General features: G+C 44.1%; 1 protein-coding gene across 3 annotated transcripts in view; it reads left to right on the top strand.

Annotated features, from left to right (window-relative positions):
- MFSD10 (major facilitator superfamily domain containing 10) overlaps nt 1–18829 on the top strand; it is a 29784-nt gene extending 10955 nt beyond the window's left edge. For all 3 annotated transcript variants that reach the window (XM_050895673.1, XM_050895674.1, XM_050895672.1), the window contains exons 4-13: nt 621–724; nt 1701–1859; nt 3615–3803; nt 8215–8323; nt 9393–9504; nt 10887–10995; nt 13153–13243; nt 15032–15079; nt 16564–16653; nt 18021–18829. In XM_050895673.1, the coding sequence (XP_050751630.1) occupies nt 621–724; nt 1701–1859; nt 3615–3803; nt 8215–8323; nt 9393–9504; nt 10887–10995; nt 13153–13243; nt 15032–15079; nt 16564–16653; nt 18021–18127 (1118 nt within the window). In that variant the 3' untranslated portion in view covers nt 18128–18829. The remainder of the gene's footprint in view (nt 1–620; nt 725–1700; nt 1860–3614; nt 3804–8214; nt 8324–9392; nt 9505–10886; nt 10996–13152; nt 13244–15031; nt 15080–16563; nt 16654–18020) is intronic.
- Nucleotides 18830–19935: the final 1106 nt, after the last annotated feature.

Raw genomic sequence — 19935 nt, 5'->3', positions numbered from 1 at the left:
CAAATTAATACATGTGCGAAGCTAGAAATGGCAAGAGAAAAGAGGAATTAAAGATCACAGAAGCTGCAGGCAGATTTCAGAAGACTCTTGGCGTCTGTTGGAATCACTCCTACCTCTTAGGGTGCCTCACTAACAGCAGTGCTTATGTCCTTCTTTCCATGATATGAAGGAAAGAAAAGCTAGTTAAGTGTGACAGAATCAGGTTCAAACAATCAAAAAAATCTTAAAAGAACTGCGACTATTAAAGTCTCTGCATTATCTCTGCTTTAAGAACAGAAAATGTATGTAGTCAGCTGGGGAAGCATTGGAGAATCAGCATTCCATTATAACCACTGAGTTTCAAACCCCTTCTCACCAGTGAAGTAATCAGTGAATCATCCAGTTTATACCTGTTACTCTGGTCTGTCTGTATTTGCTGCCTCAGTTAAATAGCAGTGCAAGATCGGTGTTTTGAGGGTGGCTTAGTTTCAGAGATAAAGCTGTTCTTTGTAGCTGTTGTTTGACATTTAATTGCGTGCTTTTAAAGGACATAATGGAGTGATAGGTCTGGAACAGGTTGGCTGTCTTTGTATTTAAGACGAAGGCAGCAAGTCTAATGATATATGGGGTTTTTTTTTTAGGTCTGATTGGCTCAATCTTCTCCATCCTGCAGTTTTTCTCCTCTCCCCTCACGGGTGCTGTGTCGGACTGCTTGGGCAGAAGGCCTGTCATCTTGATGACAGTGGTATGTGTCTCATACTGATTTTAGTCATGCCATCTCAATACACAGTTGAAGGCACTATGGTCTTGTGGTTAGCACAAAGGATTGGGAAATTGAACATTCTAGGTCTGTTGGTTGTTGACTGCTTCTTGCCAAGTCACTTGGCCACACTTCCAAATGCGAGTGCTTAAGCTGAGCTTCCCAGATCCGGAATTGTACATAGAAGGCACCAAAATACCTATCTGTTTCTGGGATTTTCCAAAATCCCTTTCCCCTGTGTACAGGAGTATGACTTCAGATGCTCTGTTTACAAATGTTAGACTTAATCCCTGTATATTTTAGTTCCCCAAGTGACTGATGAGGGCTGATCACTTCATGACCTATTTTGCAGAACCTGAGGATTGTTAGTTAGGAAGTGCTATATAGCAGTGTAAGATGTATTTCTTATGAACATGAACATTCTCCAAAACGTTTTCTCTGTTGCTGGTATGGAGTTCTAATTACAGAAGCAGTGCAGAGCAAGTGCGTACATACATGGAGGAACTTGGCAGCCAGCGATATACAAATCCCCCTATCCTGTAGGCTTGTGGAGACTGATTAAATAAACATGCGTGCTTATGATTGATTATGAAATTTAAGAGCTGGAACTGTGAATTATTCTTATTTTGAAATCAGAATTCTCTTGAACTTGGAAACAAGTGGAGTGGGATGTACAAAAGTGGTTTTGTGCCCAGGACTGATTTAGCTCCCTCTGAACTTTCTTTGCTCTTCTAATTTTATTAGTAATCTCACATTTATATGAATTTTGTATGGATTTGTTTGTACTTCTTTTATATCACTGTCCAGGACATAGTGCAGTATCAGTGTAATCAGACATTTCTATTACATGGGTTTTGGAGCAGCTGTTGAAAACAAACAAATTAAATGTTTAGCTGGGAAATATGCAGAAATTGTATCAACTTTGCTGTGCTTTATGAAGAACCCTTTCTTGCTTCTGCAGATGGGTTTGATAACATCATATGCACTATGGGCTGCCTCTAGGACTTTCGGCGTTTTTCTTCTCTCCAGGATCATAGGCGGAATAAGCAAAGGAAATGTCAGCCTCTCCACAGCTATAATTGCTGACTTACACTCTCCAAAAGCACGGAGCAAGGGCATGGTGAGTTACACATGTAGGGTATATGTTTGGGTTTGCTGGGTAACTTTTAATTGATTTCAGGTGCTCAGAATGTCTTCCTCAGGTGTGTATTCATTGATCAAGTGAAAACATGACTTTATATACTACCTCACTTCTGAAAAGATGCCAGATCATTTTGCCGGTGACCTCTCAGACTTTACTTGTCAATGACTCTTACCTACAAGTGAAACGCAGATGCCCTAGAGGTGGAAAAACTACCTGTGTGTTATAACTGTTACTCCTGCTGGTAACTGGAATCCTCATTATAATAGCTGAGAAATTGAAAGGTCTTATGGCCCAATTTTCGTAGCTGGAAGCCAGTTATAGGACAGCCCATTTTTCTCACCTTCCCAAACTGTGGAAGCGCAGCAGCACTGCACAGCACAGCGTGCCTCCTGGCTTCCTTGAATGCTGCACTGGCTCAGGATCTGAGCTCAGCAAATAAAGGATGTGGCATTTGGCTGACTGAGCAGCAAGTAATACGAACAGCTGCCCTGTCCTCTTCCAGAAGGCAGTGGACCAGATAGAAACTTTGCCTGTGAATTACCAGTTAGATCTTTCATCTTACAAAAACCTTGGGGGCCCAAACTTCTCTTAACAGATTGTTACAAGCCACTATGCGGGACAGCTGCTTCTTGGGAGGGGAAAGCTTTAGATTTCACAGTGATAGCTAATGAATTTTCCAATCAATTTATTATAGTCCTGGCGAGCCAAAGTATATTTTTATTTATGGAGGGGGATAGCCATACAGCACTAGTAAATGAAACGGGTCAGGGCCTATTTTTAGGGCCTGAGAGCAAGTCACTTAGTACAGCATGGCTCACATCCATATGGCTATACTCTCTTCTTTTTCAGAGCAGAGTAGGCATGTTCATTCTGCTTTCTGGGAAGAGAATAGCATCTCACTGATGCTGTTCCCAAACTGTGATGGGGCATTGCCTGGGAGAGTGCTAGCTGGGCAGGCTGAAACAGCACTGGAGACTGAGGTGACACCTGAGTGTGCCCTGGCCTTGTTTAGTTTAGTACTATAGGTGTAGTCAAATAGGCTCAGGGAAGCAGGAGGATCGTGTCCTGGGATGACACATGTTTGGGTCCTGCATATATGAGTATACGTCTTTGAATGTCTCTTAAAGAAAATGAGCCAGATCCTGCACTGTTGTGTTCTTAAGCAATCTCACGGAAGCTGATGACTCAAATCAGTGCTCTTTTAAGCTCCCATACAGTGCGTACAGATTCTACCTCTTTTCCTATGTGCTGGTTTCATAGTGAGTTCATAAATCCTCTTTAGTGCTTGCACCAAATTCAGGTTGTTCTGGGAAGCCTCTCAGCCCGTTTGCTCTGAGACATAAATTCCTAAACACAGAAATTGCCAAAGCGTTTTAGAAGCTATAGACATCATTATGAATTCCTACCATGGTGCTGTCCTCCCTTCCCCAGTTTTACACTACAAAAGTTTATCCTATGGCTGAAGGATCTGCTGACTGAGCAGTCCCTGAGGTGAGAATCATTATTTCCTTTCCCAACTTCCTTTCACTCGTAACCACGTTGTTATTTGGAAATAACAGTTTTTTCACGCTTAACAGTCGTTGCTGTGCACTCCCTACATCCTCAGGGTGGTTAACTTCTGGTTGCATTTCTTTAAGGTAAATGCCAGGAAATCCAAATTGTTTTATAACTGAGCTATCTGAACAAACTGGTGTCTAAAACTACATGTTTGTGTTCATTGTATTACTGCAGGCAATGATTGGTGTTGCTTTCTCCCTTGGTTTTACCCTGGGTCCCATGATCGGAGCTTACCTAGCCATGGAGACAGAGAAAGGAGAAGTATTCTATCTTCGTTCAGCATTGTTAGCACTCATGTTTGCTGTGGGTGATTTAATTTTCATCTTCTTCCTGCTTCCGGAGACACTTCCTAAAGAAAAACGGGTAAATGGACTATCAATCCGAAGATCTGTGTTTCTTGCAAAAACAGGATTTGAGAACTGTTGAAATACTGGAAACAATGAAGACGGGGCTGAGTCAGTGTCTCAGGAATTTAGCTCATTCCTGGGACTAGGATTTAATATTATTATTCAGGCTAGTGTCAAAGTGGTTTAAGATAGTCCTGCCTCCTAGGCCAGCGTAATATAAGAAATTCTTTATAGTTAACATGTCTGCTTAATTGCTGGTTTTGGTGTTCGGTTTAAATTTCTCAAAAACTAATGGGAGCCTAGGAGGAAGAGGGTGAATTTTAAACTATGATTACAGTGAGTCCCTGGGGATGAATTTCAGCGAATCATAAAAGTAAATGCATCAGAGACTGGATTTTCTTTCATTTAGCCAGTGTATGTTAGGAATTTTCTTAACTATTATCTTGTCTTTGATTATTTTGAACACTCAAGTAGCAAATGACTGTTATCTCTGACCTGTGCTGTCTTCCACAGATACAAAATATCTACATGTGCTAAAATTCAGTTACTCTTTGGATTTGTGGGGCCAAACATTATTAACATTATGATTTAATATTATGTGATCAGACACTGGCCAAGATATAGCTGATTAAAAGTCTCTTGGAGCAGTCTCCTTTGGTAGTGTGGGAGAGGCTGAATTCAGCCCTAGGTATCTAGGTGAAGCACTTGATTTGAGGTTTTCAGCTGGATTGGATCTTTCCTATCATCCCTTGTTTCTACGCAGCACTCAGCCGTTGAAGCGTGCTTGGTCTCTGGATAGCCAAACCCATTTGACACTGAGAATTGTTCAGGAAACTTTTGTCTGCGATGTTCCTGCTGGGGCAAAACTTTAGACCTTCCCTGAGTGTTTCCCAGCAGGTTGTGTCTCACATGAGATTGGTTGCTCACGTTATCTTCCCAAGCACTACAGCTTGCTTTTTTTTTTTTTTTTTTTTAACAGCTCTTCCATGTGTCATCTGTTCCCCTTTCCTATTTGGCTGTTTCTAAACATTCCGGATAAAATCCTGTTCTTGGTTAGAGCTGCACACTCTGGGGTGGTGGCAACATGTTGACGTAGGGAAGTGCTGTGGAGCGAATCTGTATTCTAAAAACAATTCCACCTTTGCTGTAGAGGGATAAATGGCTTCAGCGCCTTTTAGGACTGTACGATGACTGAATACCTCCCTCCCCCTTTTATTATCCTCTTGAGTTCTTCTGACAAGCTAGTCTGTGTTAGCCAGCATGACTGAATTTTGATAAGAATTTGACTGCTCTGTCCCTGCTTTTTGGGGCTCTGTCTCTGTGCAGCAGTGGATATTGCGTGAGGTGGATTAATAGGTGCCTCTCAGGGTCAGGTCCCAGTCATGCAAAATAGAGTGTTTGATCGCTGATGAGATAGTGGTTTGTCTGGCATTGGAGCTTCTTGTGATCGGTATCAGTGCTTTTGTGCTGTCTCAGCCTGCATCTGGGCAGTGGCCTCGTGATTTATGTGTTCTAGGGTATTTGTAATTTCACTTATTAGGCTGCTTTGCTCTTTTCTTGGGTAATTCTCACTTTGAGTAAGCAGTTTTCTTGGCCCGTGGATGACGGAGGAAAGGCAGGTATGTTGGCTGCCTTTCTGGAATTTGGCTGGGCTGAGCTGGAACAGGTGCTCCCGGAGTATAGGAGTGAATGCGTTGGAAGGACAAAGCTGTGAAAAGAGGGGAAAGGATAATGATAACTGGTAGGAGGATGTGCCAGTGGGATCAGACATCTGTTTCCTTGAAATACGCTGTGTTCTCATGATATTGTTGTTTCTGTATCAGTCCTCTTTTCACAGGAGAGAAGATCAAGTATTTCACATTCATTCACGTTGGAATTAACTTGTAGAAAGGGGAACGTGAAGGGGGACAGGGGGAACAAGGATGAGTTTTCATCCAAAGAGAACAGAATTTTTGCTATTCTTCTTCCTCTTTTTTTCAACTGTTCCACAAGTTTCTCGGGTGAAGAGTGACCAGAGAACTGTACTTTTTGCCTGTCAGAGACACTGGTCTTATGTGAGGTGGCCAGAACAGCTCCTGCTGTGACCTGCCTGGGAGAAGGGAGGAATAGAAAGGTCTCTAGTGGAATCTGTCCCCTTTCTTAAAGGGTTAATTTTTAGCTAAGCTAGTCTAGGGCAAGGCTGCCTAGCTGGAGGGAGGGTCTTACAACTTTTTTTTCTGCTGTCCAGCTAATCATGTAAGGACTATGTGTAGGGCTATGCAGCATCACTAGCAGACTTATGGATAAACAAGGCTTTTGCTCTGTGCATACTAAACAGTGTCTGATTTGAAGGGTAAGGCTGGAGCTTGAAAGGCCCGGGCTGCATTCCTGATTTGGACTGACTCTGTGCCTTCAAGACGTGTTACTTAGTCTCCCTGCATTAGAGGAAAACAGAGTAAACAAAGACACTATGAAAAATGTCTACCATTCAAGGTGACTTTTGGGGTGATCATGAAGTAAAATTGAGCAATTTTGGAGTAATAAAATCATAAGCATAGAAATTAAATACAGATTTTGAACCTGCAAAGAATCTAAACTCCATGCAGCTTGTGACATTGACTGAAATTGGCAGTGTATGCTTTGTTATTTGGGGGTGGTGAAACACTTCTGTCAGTTTTAGGACAATGGTTTCATTATTGATCAGTGGATGAAGTTACTTCTAGACCACTGCTTCTAGGGTAAAGACAGGAGAAATTAAAAGAAATTTACATGCACGCACACATGTATATTAAAAAAATCTAATATATATATATTTCATAAAACACTCAGGATTTTAAACATATATAATGTATATCCTCCGGACCAAACTAAAATCAGCCTTGCAGTACAAAGCAGCTTGGCACCCTGGCTGACATGGATAATAATTCAAAACAGGTACAAACTACAGGATTTTTTTATTACTGGCAAACATGCTTGAAGAGGGTTGCTTGTTACCAGATTCTCTATGCTGTAGTACAAACACCATCATGCCAACAAATGCAGGAACTGAGGATTGCTACAAGCCAGCTTCAGGAAATCCTCTTACAGACCTTTTAAAAGCATGAGGAAACTTCTTCTTGGGAGTGTCTGTTTACTCTGCAATACGTGCAGTGGAAGGGGAAATAAATATCCCAGTTTGTTCTATGTGGATCAGCAGCTTTATGGCCTTACACAAAACCCGCCTGGTATATTGAACTGGTTGCTGTTGTGAGACTAATGGGCTCCAGAGCTCTGCTGTCGGAGACTTGGAAGCTCTGACTATCAAAACAAGACAGGGGTCATGTTAATACCATATTGAAGGTTGATTTGTTTACAGCTTTATTAAATCCAGTCCATATGAGTTCTCAGGTCATGCACCGAGATTAAGTTCCGCTGATAATTTGACCTTTAATCTCTGCCCTCAGCGGGGTAATAGCTCTCTCCCTCCCTATCTGGAAGCTCATCAGATAAAGTCTGTGCAGTGCTTTGAAGATGTGAAATACTAAGTGTGATTATCCAGGATTCTTGAGTTTGTCTTATCTCTTCCTGTGACTGTCATGTAAAGTGACAGTCTAAATTCACCTACTTTAAAAGGAATTGTTTCCTTAAGAATTTAGACATTATTTCTTCTTTAGTATTTTCTTTAATTTTCTATACCTTAGAATAAAAAATAAACAAATTAAAAAATTAAATTCTCTATAGATGAAAGAATAAGCATCTCCTAAGTGCCTATTGATAAGGAGCAGGGAGAGTGCCACTAGGTGCATAATTAGGTTGAGATGTATGGAGTACAAGGACCAGAAGTGCTACAAAATAAATTTTCCTCTTTAAAAAAGCCACACAATGTGGCTGGGCAGAATCTCTCTAGAAATCTCTCTAAAATCCCTCCGAAGAATCTCTCTAAAAATTGTATTTTCCTTTTCTTCCCCAGGAGGTGTCACTGGCTGGCTGAAAGAACAACCAGTACCAAAACAGACCATTGTTTGATGTGCTACATGTACTGTTCTCAGACTTGTAGCACACAAGCAAATGCCCAGCTTCCCATGAGCTTGCAGGCAGATGTGCCATTATTTTCCCAGTAAACGTTTGTTGGATATGAGGGATGATGCAAAAGGTGAACCAAATAAAGCCACGTTCAAGGCTGTGGAGAATGAGCTGCTTCTGCTTTTTAAGAACCCAGAGAAGAATCTTTTCTGTCTTCAGTGAAAGCTGCTATCAGTGCTCTACCTTCTAGTTATAGTGCTGGAGCCAGTTCTGTGTTCAGAAAGTCTGGGCTGTTATTGGGGGTCACTCAAACCACAGTGCCAGGTGTCTTGTTTCATCTCAGATGATTTGTGAAGGTGTAAACGCACATTTGACTGTTACTGTCAGTTCCTTGCAGTAGTTATTACATCAGGTTTTTAAATAAACCTCTTCCTTTCTCTGATCAGGTCTCTTCTGTGACGTCTGGATTTCAGGCAGCAGTTGACTTGCTCAGTCCTTTGGCTTTATTTCAGTTCTCTGCAGTCACCCGAGGAAAGGAATCCCCTTCAGAGGAGAGTAAGTGTTAGCTGGCTTTTTATATTAATATTGTATGTCTTTTTATACGTGGCAGTGGTTTCTGAGTGAAAACTTTACTCAAACCATTTCAGAAGCAGCACTGTGTTCACTCATTTAAAACCCACCTTACTAACTTATGAACAAGGAATTGCAAGTTCCCTTGGACGCTGGTCCTGTTATTCCCAAAAGAAGGTTTTAGAGATTAGTGTTTTGAAGATTTCTGACTTGCTACTTGCTTTTTCTTCAGGCACTGGCTGCAGCATGGGGTAGGCTGCAGTAAGTGAAGTGATTTAAAAAGATAGATCAAGGCATGAGTAAGGGAGATGTGAGTTTGCTTATTCAAGCTGCAAACCAGAAAACTTCAGACTGGAATTATATTTCTGAATTCAGGACTTGGAGAGGTAGGATTTGAGGTGGCCATTTCTTTGTATGAAATTATTTAAGTCGTAGAAAATAAATCAGTGTTTGCCAGGTACACCAATTTATCATTCGGTCCTCCTTGCTGCTGCATCAGGAATAGAGTAGTATTTGCGACTTTGGAGAAAACCTGTTAAACCCTGCATTGGGAGAAAAATAAGTAAGGTAATCTGTCACAGACCATTTGTAGCTTAGAAAAAGGGATACTGTGCTTTAGCCAATATCATCCTGAGAGCAGCATCAAGGTATTAGGTGGAATACAGGTATTAATTAAAATAAATAAATAAAATAAATAAATAAATCCCTGTATAGGTGGGGGTGTGAGTGTGAGGCAGAGGGGCTGGACTGGGTGAGTGAGACCAGGGTGACCCAGAGAGAGATTAGTCTTTTTGGTTCCCCTCCCCTCATAAGAAGGGAGGTAGTGAGCAGAAGTCATTTTGTGGCATGTCTCGTATGGATATTTAAAATGAGCATCTGACGTGAGAACTTTTCCCTGTACAGTTGATAAATGTTGCTCTACTGTTGTTTTTATATTCTGAAGCTATGCTTGAAAAACACCACTGTGTTTCTCTCTCCCTGCGCACCCCCCCCACCTCCCCCCCCATCCACCCCCCCCCCCCCCCCGTGTGTGTTTGTTTTTTTGTTTGTTTAGATCTTCAGAATCTCAAAATCTTGGGCCTGGCTTATTTCCTGTACCTCTTCCTGTTTTCCGGCTTGGAGTATACACTGAGTTTTCTCACTCACCAGAGATTCCAGTTCAGCAGGTATAGAAGATAAATGTATATTTTGTCTAGATATTTTCCAAAATCTTGATTTAAGGTCTCTTCATTTATTTTCAGGAGAGGCTTTATGAGGTTAGTAAAAACACTCAGAAAGCAACCACTGCGTTCAGTGATACTTGGGCTTTGTGGGAAGAATTTATGAAAATATACGCACACTGTTTATTATGAAAGCAAATACTCAATCTACAACTTCTAATAACTAGAGAAAATCAATACACAAGATTAAATTAAAGCTCCTGAAATATGTATAGCTGGGCTAGTTGTATTGATTATAATAAAACCTGTTCTTTTCTTGCCCAGAAGAGTTCTTCAGTATCGGGACAAATCTTGAAGCTCAAGAAAGGCAAAGGATGGGGAAGGATAGCTTTGTGATTATATTTGCTCATCAGAGTTCTGCATTGCATACGGTGTACTGTCATTACATGAGAGTTTGATTTTCTTTAGTCAAACAGTAGAGAAGAAAGAGAACAGAATCCACTAACAGCAGCTCAGCTTGAAATACTTTTCCTGCCAGCTCATAGGAAGATTTCCAGCCAGGAACATGATCTTGCAGCTTGATTCCGTATGTGTGTCCTTCCCTTTGAGTAATTCTCGGGGATTTGTCTCATCTTTCCCTGTCTGTCTTTCATTACGGTTTGTGGCTTAACTAATGTGTGTGCATCAAGGAAAGGTTTTCTAGTGTATTAAACTTGCTTCTGCACAGTCCTTTCAGGATAGCCATGTAGTGAGATGTACAACTTCATGCCAAGAGTACAGGCTGTGTGACAAACAAGCTTGTTATGGAGGTGAGAACTTTTAGTAGAGAATATCCACACAGTTTAGTAGATAAGAGAGGTGAAAGGGAAATTCGAAGAAATATTTAAGGGTGGAGGGAGTGATGTTGCTAGGTTCCTGGTGCACTACATGATCACCACCATGCCAGTGCCCACGTTGTGCCTTGGTGACCTTAATCAAAGTCTGCATGAGTGGTGGCAGTGGTTGTGAGAAGGCAAAACACTTGTTCCTTGGAAACCAACAACTCCTGTGCATATGGCACAGACTTCCATGGGACAGGGTAATTAATGTGTTAACCCTTTGTGGGCCACCCTAGAAACAACTAAACTACATCATAGCGGTCTAGAGATGATTGCAGCATTTGCCAGCAGCCATCCCATCTCTACGTAAGACCTCAGAGGTTTATCTTCTTGCTGTCTACCTGCCATGGAAACAAATGTCAGCATATTAAGAACTTTGCACCGCTCATGCGAGCACCAAAAAGCATTTTCTCTCTCTTGTTCAGGAAAGGGTCTACACTGGACCTGTGAATCCCAGGGTGGAATGCTTTGTGCGTGACTCCATAATCTGTGTTTTTGCCTCCCTTCTAGCATGCAGCAGGGCAAGATGTTTTTCTTTATTGGAATAACAATGGCTGTGATCCAAGGAGGCTATGCTCGCCGAATCAAGCCAGGAAATGAAATCAGAGCTGTAAAAAAGGTAAAAAAAAATTTTTTTTTTTTTCTTTCCCCCCCAAATCTGATATGTTAATTTTCATTCTAAAGTGCAATGAAAGGTAGTTGGAGGCTTTAACTGTACTTGTCAAATCAAAAGAAATTTCTGTCTCATTAATCCAGCTAAATGACTTCTGAAGACCCTGGTTGTTGGGCACTTAGTCTAACTAAACTTTGGAACATTAGAGCCCTTTCTTACCGTATCAGCTATGATATTATTGAAACTTTGAGTTCTTTATATATAACTGCAGTAGGGAGTGAGAACAGAGTGTCCGTCTTACAAGCTAGGTAAAATGCTGTGAAGGTTATGCTTTGTTTCAGTGATTTCTCTTGCAGTGCAGACATTGAAACTACTAAAGCTGCTTCAGAGCTGATCTCTGACACTCTTTCTGGCAAATTATTTTCAGGGACATCATCAGTCTGGCCATCTCTGTGCTTGACAGGCTTCCCCTAGAGTATATTTCACTGGTGGGCAGAGGGAAGTAGATTCTTCCTCCAATCTTCGATTTGTGATCATCAGTATTACACGTAACAATAGCATGTACCAATGGTCAGACCGGTTTCACTGACAGAAGTGTGCGTTTCTTTGTTTTACGTGCCTCTTTCTTCATAGAGATGCTGCTGCTGCTGTACTGGGATGACAGGGAGCAGTTCCCTGCAGCATATACAGCTGTGGGACAAGTAGATAGGTTTTGTCATCTACATTTGTGCATGGAACTAAACAAAGCAGGTTTCGAGTGTTCCTGAACTTTTGTTGACTGCTTGGTAGTAGGTATGCTTGGACTGTTAAAGCCTCCATCAATTTATTATACATTATTTTGAGGCCAGTGTGATTTCAATGGTGGCAGGGTAAAAAAGATTACCAAACTGCACTGCATTCCAGTGAATTGACTCAGCTTTTCTTAAAGTTATTTTTGCTAGTGAAACCACCTCCACCCTGCTCCCTGGCAGGCAAAAGTTAATGGCACGCTTGTTGTGTCACACAGGAAGCATTTCCCTGTGAATGAAAACTCAGCTGCTGTGTTAGTGCCGCTTTATCCTCTGCTTCAGCTTCCTCCGTGTGCCCCCCTGCCTGCTGTGTTTGCTGTCACTGCACTGCAGTTTATGCAAACTGTGGTTTGCCCCACTGATTTTTATACTCCTTCCTCTTCCCTGCACTGAGAAGTGTAGTGACGTCGAAATACTCGCTTAATTTCGTTGGTCTGGGCTGATCGCTTCTCATAAACACCCATGTGCACTATGCAGAAACCCGCTGGCCCTGGGGCACTCTTTCTGTGGATGTATGCGGCTTGAGCGGCTTTTGTGGGAGTTCGCCCTTTTGCTGAAGTGATTCTGGCCATTTGTTTGTGAGTCTGGATCATATGGCAAATGTGGCCTCTCTTAGCACAGGGATTACAGTAGCTCATTTCTAACTGAATCGTCAGAATGAGACATTTGGTGGGAGTGAATACCCTCTTTTGTGAAACACGCAGCAGATCTTAACTAATCTGTCTTTTCTGTGAAAGCTCTGTATGCGAGGGAGACCTCAGGCGCACTGAAGTCCAGGCTCTTGGAGGAGATGAAGAATGTTTTTTCTTTTTGGGTTTGAATTTCAAATGCCATCCCTCCCCCATTTTTTCTTCTTGGCTCCAGAAGTATGAACTCTGGAAGATCAAGATAAAAACAGTCAATACTGCTGAGAAAAAGCAGAGGAGCTGTAGTCCTGTTGCACACAAGCTTTTTGATCTCTTGTGCCAGCTCAGGAGATAAAGAGTTAAAGCTAGATTTCTGTCCAGTTCAACACAGAACAAGACAAAAAAATCACCAAAAACCAGTAGATCGTGTGAGAGAGAGAACTCTGCAAAAATCATCTTTTCCTCAGTTGTGGGAAATTGGTGGTGGGATAACTACAGCCTATGTTACAGGTGACTCCAGCCCACATGTGGTCTGCAATCGTGTGATAGTTAGTGAGAGAGGATAGAAAAGTAAATTGCACTGATGTGTGGCCATCCAGGTGAATTTGAAATGTCTACTTGGGAAGAAAGGGCTCTCTGCTTCTACCTTAAATGTAGTCCCATCAGCGGAAGAGAACTGGCAGGACACCTAGAGTTAAGCTTTAACAAGCAGGGCTTAAATGTAACCGTGTGACTCATTCATTTTGCAGGCTATTATGTTGCTGATTCCAGCTTTCTTGCTAATTGGATGGGCTGCAAATGTGACCATGCTGAGTGCTGGACTGTTGCTGTACTCTTTCGGTGAGCTATTCAAAACGCGCTGAAAGCTAAGCACAAATAATTTTTTTTCATGTATTTATTCACCGCATTAAAAAAGATGGCACTTCTAATTTCAAACTATAAGTAACAGAAAGTTGACGTTTCTGTTTATAAAATATGGAAGAAATCGTGTCTGTTTTTTTTTCTGATGCTGTTTGTATCACAGGAAGTTGCCATGGTGATATTTGGAAGCATCCCCAGTACTCCTGTTGTCCTGTCTCACCGGGGAGCTCTTGAGGGTGTTTTTTCCCCTCTTGTCAGACCTAGAAGCAAAATATGCACTGACTAGCTCAGCTCAGGAAAAGAAGGGAGACAGCATGTCTTTGTGTTTCTATGGTGGCTGCATTATTTCTTAGGCAACAGGCTGAAGAGACCTGCACGCTCTGAAGCTGAAGGCCGAAGTGTGCGTTCAGGCTGAGTGAGAGTGAGGGTAAATCAGTGTTGCGCTGAACGTTGTGGCGCGGGGCTGCGCTGGCTGGGCGACGCTCTGCTCTTGCATTGCAAGCTGCTAGCTCAGGGAGGGAGCAAAACTCCACCTATTGTTTCTGATAAGTGCAGATGGTTTTCAAAGATGTTGAAGTGTTTACATAAATAATGTTCTGCCAATCATCTAAGCTGTTATTCAGGGAAACAATTATGAATGAAGTCGGATTCATGTTCTGAAGTGCCTGTCTGAAAAGAGATTTCAGATATTCCCAGCGCTGCTAACTATTGTTAAGAAGCTTCAAATATGACTAATTACAAAAGTAGAAGACTTCTCTTTTGCATGATACAGCTTGATTTAAGAGTAAACTGTAAACCACAAAATGCATCTATTTAGTAGCTTGCTTGTGTAGGGACAGCTGTGTGTTTGACAGATTTCAAAATCTACATCTTACCTACAGATTAACTTGCTTTTGAAAGCCTGCTGGGTGAGGAGGGGTGAGAGGAGGTACTCATTTTGTCTAACTGTGCTTCTAAGTTAGGAGCCTTGCCTTCCTAGGCTCCATACCTGGGCAGAAGACCCCATCTCTTCCCCAGTTAAGCCAGCTAGAAATGCCTCTGGAGGGGCCTGTCTTCCTCCTCTCTTCCTCCCTCTGCCCCAGGAGTTAGGGTGCCTGCAGTTAAGGCAACATGTCTGTTGTTCCTGCTCTCCAATCGTCCTTTCCTTCCCAGAAAAGGTTCTGCTTTGTATGCTTAAAGCACTTCCTTCTTGGCAGAAAAGGCCCCTATTTCAGTAAGAGGGCAGTGATTGCTGAACAGCTCTTGGCTTTTGTGTCCAAAAATTTTGTAACGACCTCTTCTTCTTGGACTGGACTGTCTTATTTCCCAAGACAGAACGTAGCTGCCTCTTTCATCCGTGAGTACGGTAAAGCTGTATGGAGGGGGACAGTCTGACTCTGTATACAGCCACCTCATTGTCCGTTTGAAATATGGGCGATTCCCTTTCCCTGCTCCACCTGACAAGACCACAGTGAGTGGAAAACTACCAGTTAGCTGATCTGACCTATCCACCCCTTTCCCGTGGGCTCACAGAATGAGAGACACTAATGTGGAACATCTGCTCAGAGCACTCATGGCTCTGGGCTCTTCGTGCAGGTTGGCTTTGAGGGGGTGTTTTCATTATCGAACTGGATTAAACCTGATGATTCATTGTCGGTACAGTGCCCCAGAGCTCAGCATATTTCTCTGCAGTAGTAACGAGTTTGGGCCACATGTTTTTCACTATTGCTCTTGTAACTGTTTTGAGCTCTGCTGTTCATTGACAGTCTCTTTTGTGGGTTTTTCCAGCTGCGGCCATTGTTATCCCGTGTTTGTCAGCAGTGGTGTCAGGCTATGGTGAGTGTCTTTCCTGCTTTGAGCAGCAGCCCTAGGCCACGTAATTGACCTTTGTATAGACTTGGCTCAAATACAGAACTGACCTCAAGTTTAGCGATGCATCAACAGGAATGCTCGTGGCGTAGGTCCACCTCGGATCTGAATGCTGGACTGGTGACTCTGGCGGCTGCTTGGCTTTATAAAAGGCCTCTTTCCCCCCAAATGCATTAACAAGGAAAGCAGAAATGCTAAGTGTTACAGCGACCTGCTACTCCACGTTGTACGTATGTCACCCTGCAGCGATAACCACCCCTGCAGGAGTGGGGCTCAGGCCTAGAAAAGAGCCCTTCCCGGTCACTGGTATGCTGCCCCTTTTCCGTCTAACCAGCGATCCATGGCTGTAGTTACCCTCTGATCACACCGTGCTTTCCTGTGGGGAGGCAAACCAGCTGCGTTACGCTGCAGGTGCTACAGCCTTCAACCCCTTCCCTTCTATGAACGTCCTTCGCAGAAGGGAAGCTAAGTGGGGCTGCTGGGGATAGGAAGGCAATATCCTGACCCTGGGAAATTCAGAAGCATCCCGCAAGGGAGGATGGGAAAACCCCAAACTGACTTGTACCTGTTTCTGAAAACTGCCAGCACTCCATAACGGATCGTTTCAGAGCTAACAAACAGCAATGATCTGTTCAGAGAGACCATCAGTATCACACTTCAGTTTTGTACTGCGTAACGCAGCTTGTTCCAATGTGATGGGGAAACTTGAAGCGACCTTATTTCTGGTAATGCTTAAGAAGAGGAGGAAGAGTGGGCAAAGAATTAGTATCGTGGGCAAAGGCCACAAACAGCACTGAGCAGGGCATGGCCTGGGTTCTCTGAAAGAGACACCAGCTATCGCTGCCAGCAGTAAAATCGTTTCTTCCCGATTCCTTAGAAAAGACCTTCTAAGGAACCTGCTGAAACCGTCCAGGTTTGTGGCACTGGTTGCTATGTAACCTTGTAAAGTAGATGTAGCTGTGTTGCCATCTGTGGATGACACAGTTCGTTCTTTAGCTTTGGTTCAGTTGGTTGCCAGCACTACAGTGCTTGCTGAGGCGACAAAGTAAGGCTTTGCTCATTAATGTCACTTTTATGTTGCTCTTATTTCACTTGCATCCATGCTTCTGTATTTATTACGCACCTGTGCCTCCTCAGGGACTCTGTTGCACAATGTAAAGCTTTTTTTGTTGTTTTTGGGGGCGGGGGGGTGGCACACTACATGTTGTCCATGGAGAAGCACTCTTGACAAGCCCTGGTGTTTCTTCAGGGAAGCAGTCATGTTTATCTTGGGGGCGGGGAAATCAGTGCAGCTTGGGCAGCGAGCGTGAAATGAGAGGAGGGGGAGCTGCACGTGGGAAACCCCTCCAAAAAGAACAAGGCTGCAAGAGCTGCAGCAGTGCCCTGCCCTGCCCGCTTTCCCTGCCCCAAGCAAAACCTCCGCACTGAGTAACGGCTCTCTGCCTGCACAGGCTCTGCCAGCCAGAAGGGACGCGTCATGGGGATCCTGAGGAGCCTGGGCGCCCTTGCCAGAGCCCTGGGACCGATCCTGTCAGCTACAGGTGAGCGCGGCCTCGTGTGCTCCTTCCTGCCTTTGCCAACATACAGCGTCACTCTGGGCCCCCACGGCCCGGGTGGGTTGGAAGGGGAAGGGGAAGCGCCGCACGTTTCAGAGCCATAACGTTGTCTTTGCAGAAGCAGGTACCTGACAGCTGCACCAGGGGCAGGACACGGTCCTTGTTAGCACCAACGAAAGCCTCGTGGATGAACTAAAAATGTTCATACCACCAGAGCTAAACTAGACAGCAGGATAGCCTGACTCTAAAAATTCCAGCAACAGCATCAAACTAACCAAGCCCCCTGTGCAGCTGTGTGGGCAGAGGGGCACCACCGAGGGCCTGGCCCCAGTGTGCAGAGGGAGCCGGAGGCTGACCAGGAACCCTTGCCTTTGCTGGGCTGCTTTTTAGCCATTTCAGCAAGTAACCCCGCCTGCTGAGGGGCCCCCCCGGCACTGGGTAAGCAGGAGTCGGTGAAATCAAGGTTCCCCACATCTCACGAAGCTGCATCCCAAGATGATACAACTTAAGTAGGGACAGCCCATCTTGTGCAATAAAGAACTTTTCAGCATTAAAAGCATCTGTAACCTATAAACTAGATTGAAGAGTCCATACTCCACTAATGCCCCAGAGCTCAGGGAGGGTGCAGTGCCCAGTGGCCCTGGCTAAGGCCAAACTTAGACCATGCCTAAGGAGCACAGGTACCCCCTGCACAGGGTGCTGTTCCCCCAAGCCATTATAGGGTAGAGGGACAGAATAAGGGGAAGCAGCCATGCAGTAAGTCAGAGCTTGAACTCGGACCTAATGTTAAGTTTGAGCAAAGCCAGAGCCAAGCAACTGGCTCGCTCTGGCTCACCAAACCCCTGCCCCGTAGCGCAGCTAGGGCTCCTGTGCGCAGCGGCTTTCTGAAAGGAAGAGCCAGATTTTGGACTTTACAACAAAACCAAAACTGCTCCCGAGCACAGCACAAGTCCTGCCCTTGCCCTCCCACCTCAGCACTGGATTCACAAGTGTTTTACATAAGGAGACCGATACCAACAGTGAGAGAGACCTTCAAGAGCAGCGCAGCACCAGGAGCAGCGGCAAAGAGTTAAATAGTTGCCTTGTCAAGCGGAACATGCCATACTGGCAAGAATGAAAATATCCTATTTAAAATAACCACTTTTAACAGGCTGTTTCCTTGGAAGAGAACCAGCGCTGCTGTTGGCCACCTTCTCTTTATAACTTGTGTGCCAGCAAGGGTGTGCAGTGAGTCAGTAGTTCTGTGTTCTCTGGTTGTATCGGTAAGCTGTCAAGAGCAGCAGCTTCGAAGGCTGGTTTACGTGGATGCAGGGACAAACATACTAACGAGCTAAATCTTGTTTCCTTTGCAGTTTACTGGCTGGCAGGGGCAGAGGTTTGCTTCACTGTCTGTGGAGCTTTGTTCCTCATCCCCTTCGTTTTACTTGGTTCTGTAAAAGAGCAGACAAAGGAGGAGTAGGAAGGAACCACAGAACTATCACCAGCTTCCAGGGACCTCTGCAGACCTGACTCTTGGCACCGCGCTCTGCTGATCAAATAGGGAGAGGAGGATGTTGATCTGCTGGCAGGGGACACGTGATGACCATTTGCAGCAACAGCCGCCCTCAGGTTTCTGACATGCCTCCACAGTTACATTTAAGACAGCCTCCCAGCCAGCTCAGCTGGTTTTGCAAACAGAAAAAAACCAAACACAAAACAGCTGAGTAAAGCATTAAGGTCCTCAGAGAAGCAGAGACCAGCATGCCAGCAGACACTGTGTAGTGTACACAGCGCTCTTCTCTGCTCCTCTCCCTTCATCATCAGCACAAGCCAGACCAAAGCCACTGCCCGAAGCCTCTGCGAAAAGGACTCTTTTGTCTGGTGCGGGCTAGCAGAGAGCAAACGCCCCAGGCAGCTCAGACAGGGAGTTTCTGTGCAGTTGTCACGAGATCTCCACAACTGCTCAGTGGACCTGGTAACAGCTGTACCAACCACCTTACAACATGGCCACCAAAAACAAAAGCAAGCTTCCTGAGCCTGACTGATACTTCGCCACAGGTGGACCGTTTTTAACATACAGTTAAATTTTGGGAGACGTTTTATATTTCTGATACTGCGTGATGTTTTTTGATGACCAAGCACTGTTCTTTTTGCGTTACAAATAATAAACTGTTACATTGTACCCTCGTCTCGTCAGTTAATTACAGGTAAGATGATGTTACACCCATCTAAACCAAACCGCTGTTTGGCGAAGCTGAAGTGGGGGGCAGAACTCCACCCCAGGTGCCAAAAGCCTCCTCAGGGGAGCCCCCCAGTAAGGACCCCGCGCTGCTGCCTCCCAGGCAGGGCTGCCGAAGGTGGGAGTATGGGTGGGGGAAGGACCCCTCCACCAGGTTCTGCCTGCTGCTCCCCTGGGAGGGAAGCCCTACAGTAGAGAATACCTTAAAGCAATCATTAATCAACACATTCACCATTAAAAGAAAGCAGAGCTAATCAGATTGAACAGGCTACAGCTGTACAATAAAACTGTACAAGTCTTGAAAGCAGAGCAGGAAAAGACTTTTTTTTTTTTTTTAAAGAGTTTTATTTGTGAGTAGAACTTAATGATACAAGAAAGAAAGAAAAAAAATACAGGACTGTATTCTGCCCCAAAGTGTGTAACCATACCATACATGACTACATTTCATATTGTAATACAAAGAATTAAAAGAACAAACTACAAAATTAGAAATTAAGAGTCATTGCATATGTGGTCAAGATAAATGGAGGGACTCCGTTAAAGAACTGAAACATATAGCAATTAGTCATTTAATTACGACCCTGCAATAAAACACAATTTAGCAAAATAAGTATTGTATGCTTCCTAGTGTACAGAGGACATACAAGGTTAAAGTACAAGCTGAAAGCCATTCCTGCCATGCAGCCCTGACTAAACATTGCTGTTTAGGGGTCTCTCCTGCACAGTGCTCCACTGCTGCTTCAGTCCCACCCTCCCTCCACCCATTCCACAACAGGTGACCTCACACTTCTCGCCGTACCAATTACTACCTCGAAACCTCTTCTCTCACTGGAGGCCTCAGCTCTCATTCTCCTTTCGGCTGTTGCCCCTTCGCTGCCTGAAACCAGCCCGAGGTATCGGCACCTCCCAGCCCAACGCAGGCCTTGTCCATCCATAGCTGCGTCCAACCGCTCACCCCACCTCTCCTTTGATGCTTTCTGCTGCGTGAATGTAAGGCATTAGTTTTCTGCTATTTTACCAATTGCAATGTTTAGTATCGTCCTAAAAGG

The sequence above is a fragment of the Gymnogyps californianus genome, chromosome 4 (genome assembly GCF_018139145.2).
Source record: "Gymnogyps californianus isolate 813 chromosome 4, ASM1813914v2, whole genome shotgun sequence".
NCBI lineage: Eukaryota > Metazoa > Chordata > Aves > Accipitriformes > Cathartidae > Gymnogyps > Gymnogyps californianus.
The sequence above is the reverse complement of the archived record's forward strand: the minus strand, read 5'-3'. Positions and strand labels throughout refer to the sequence as shown.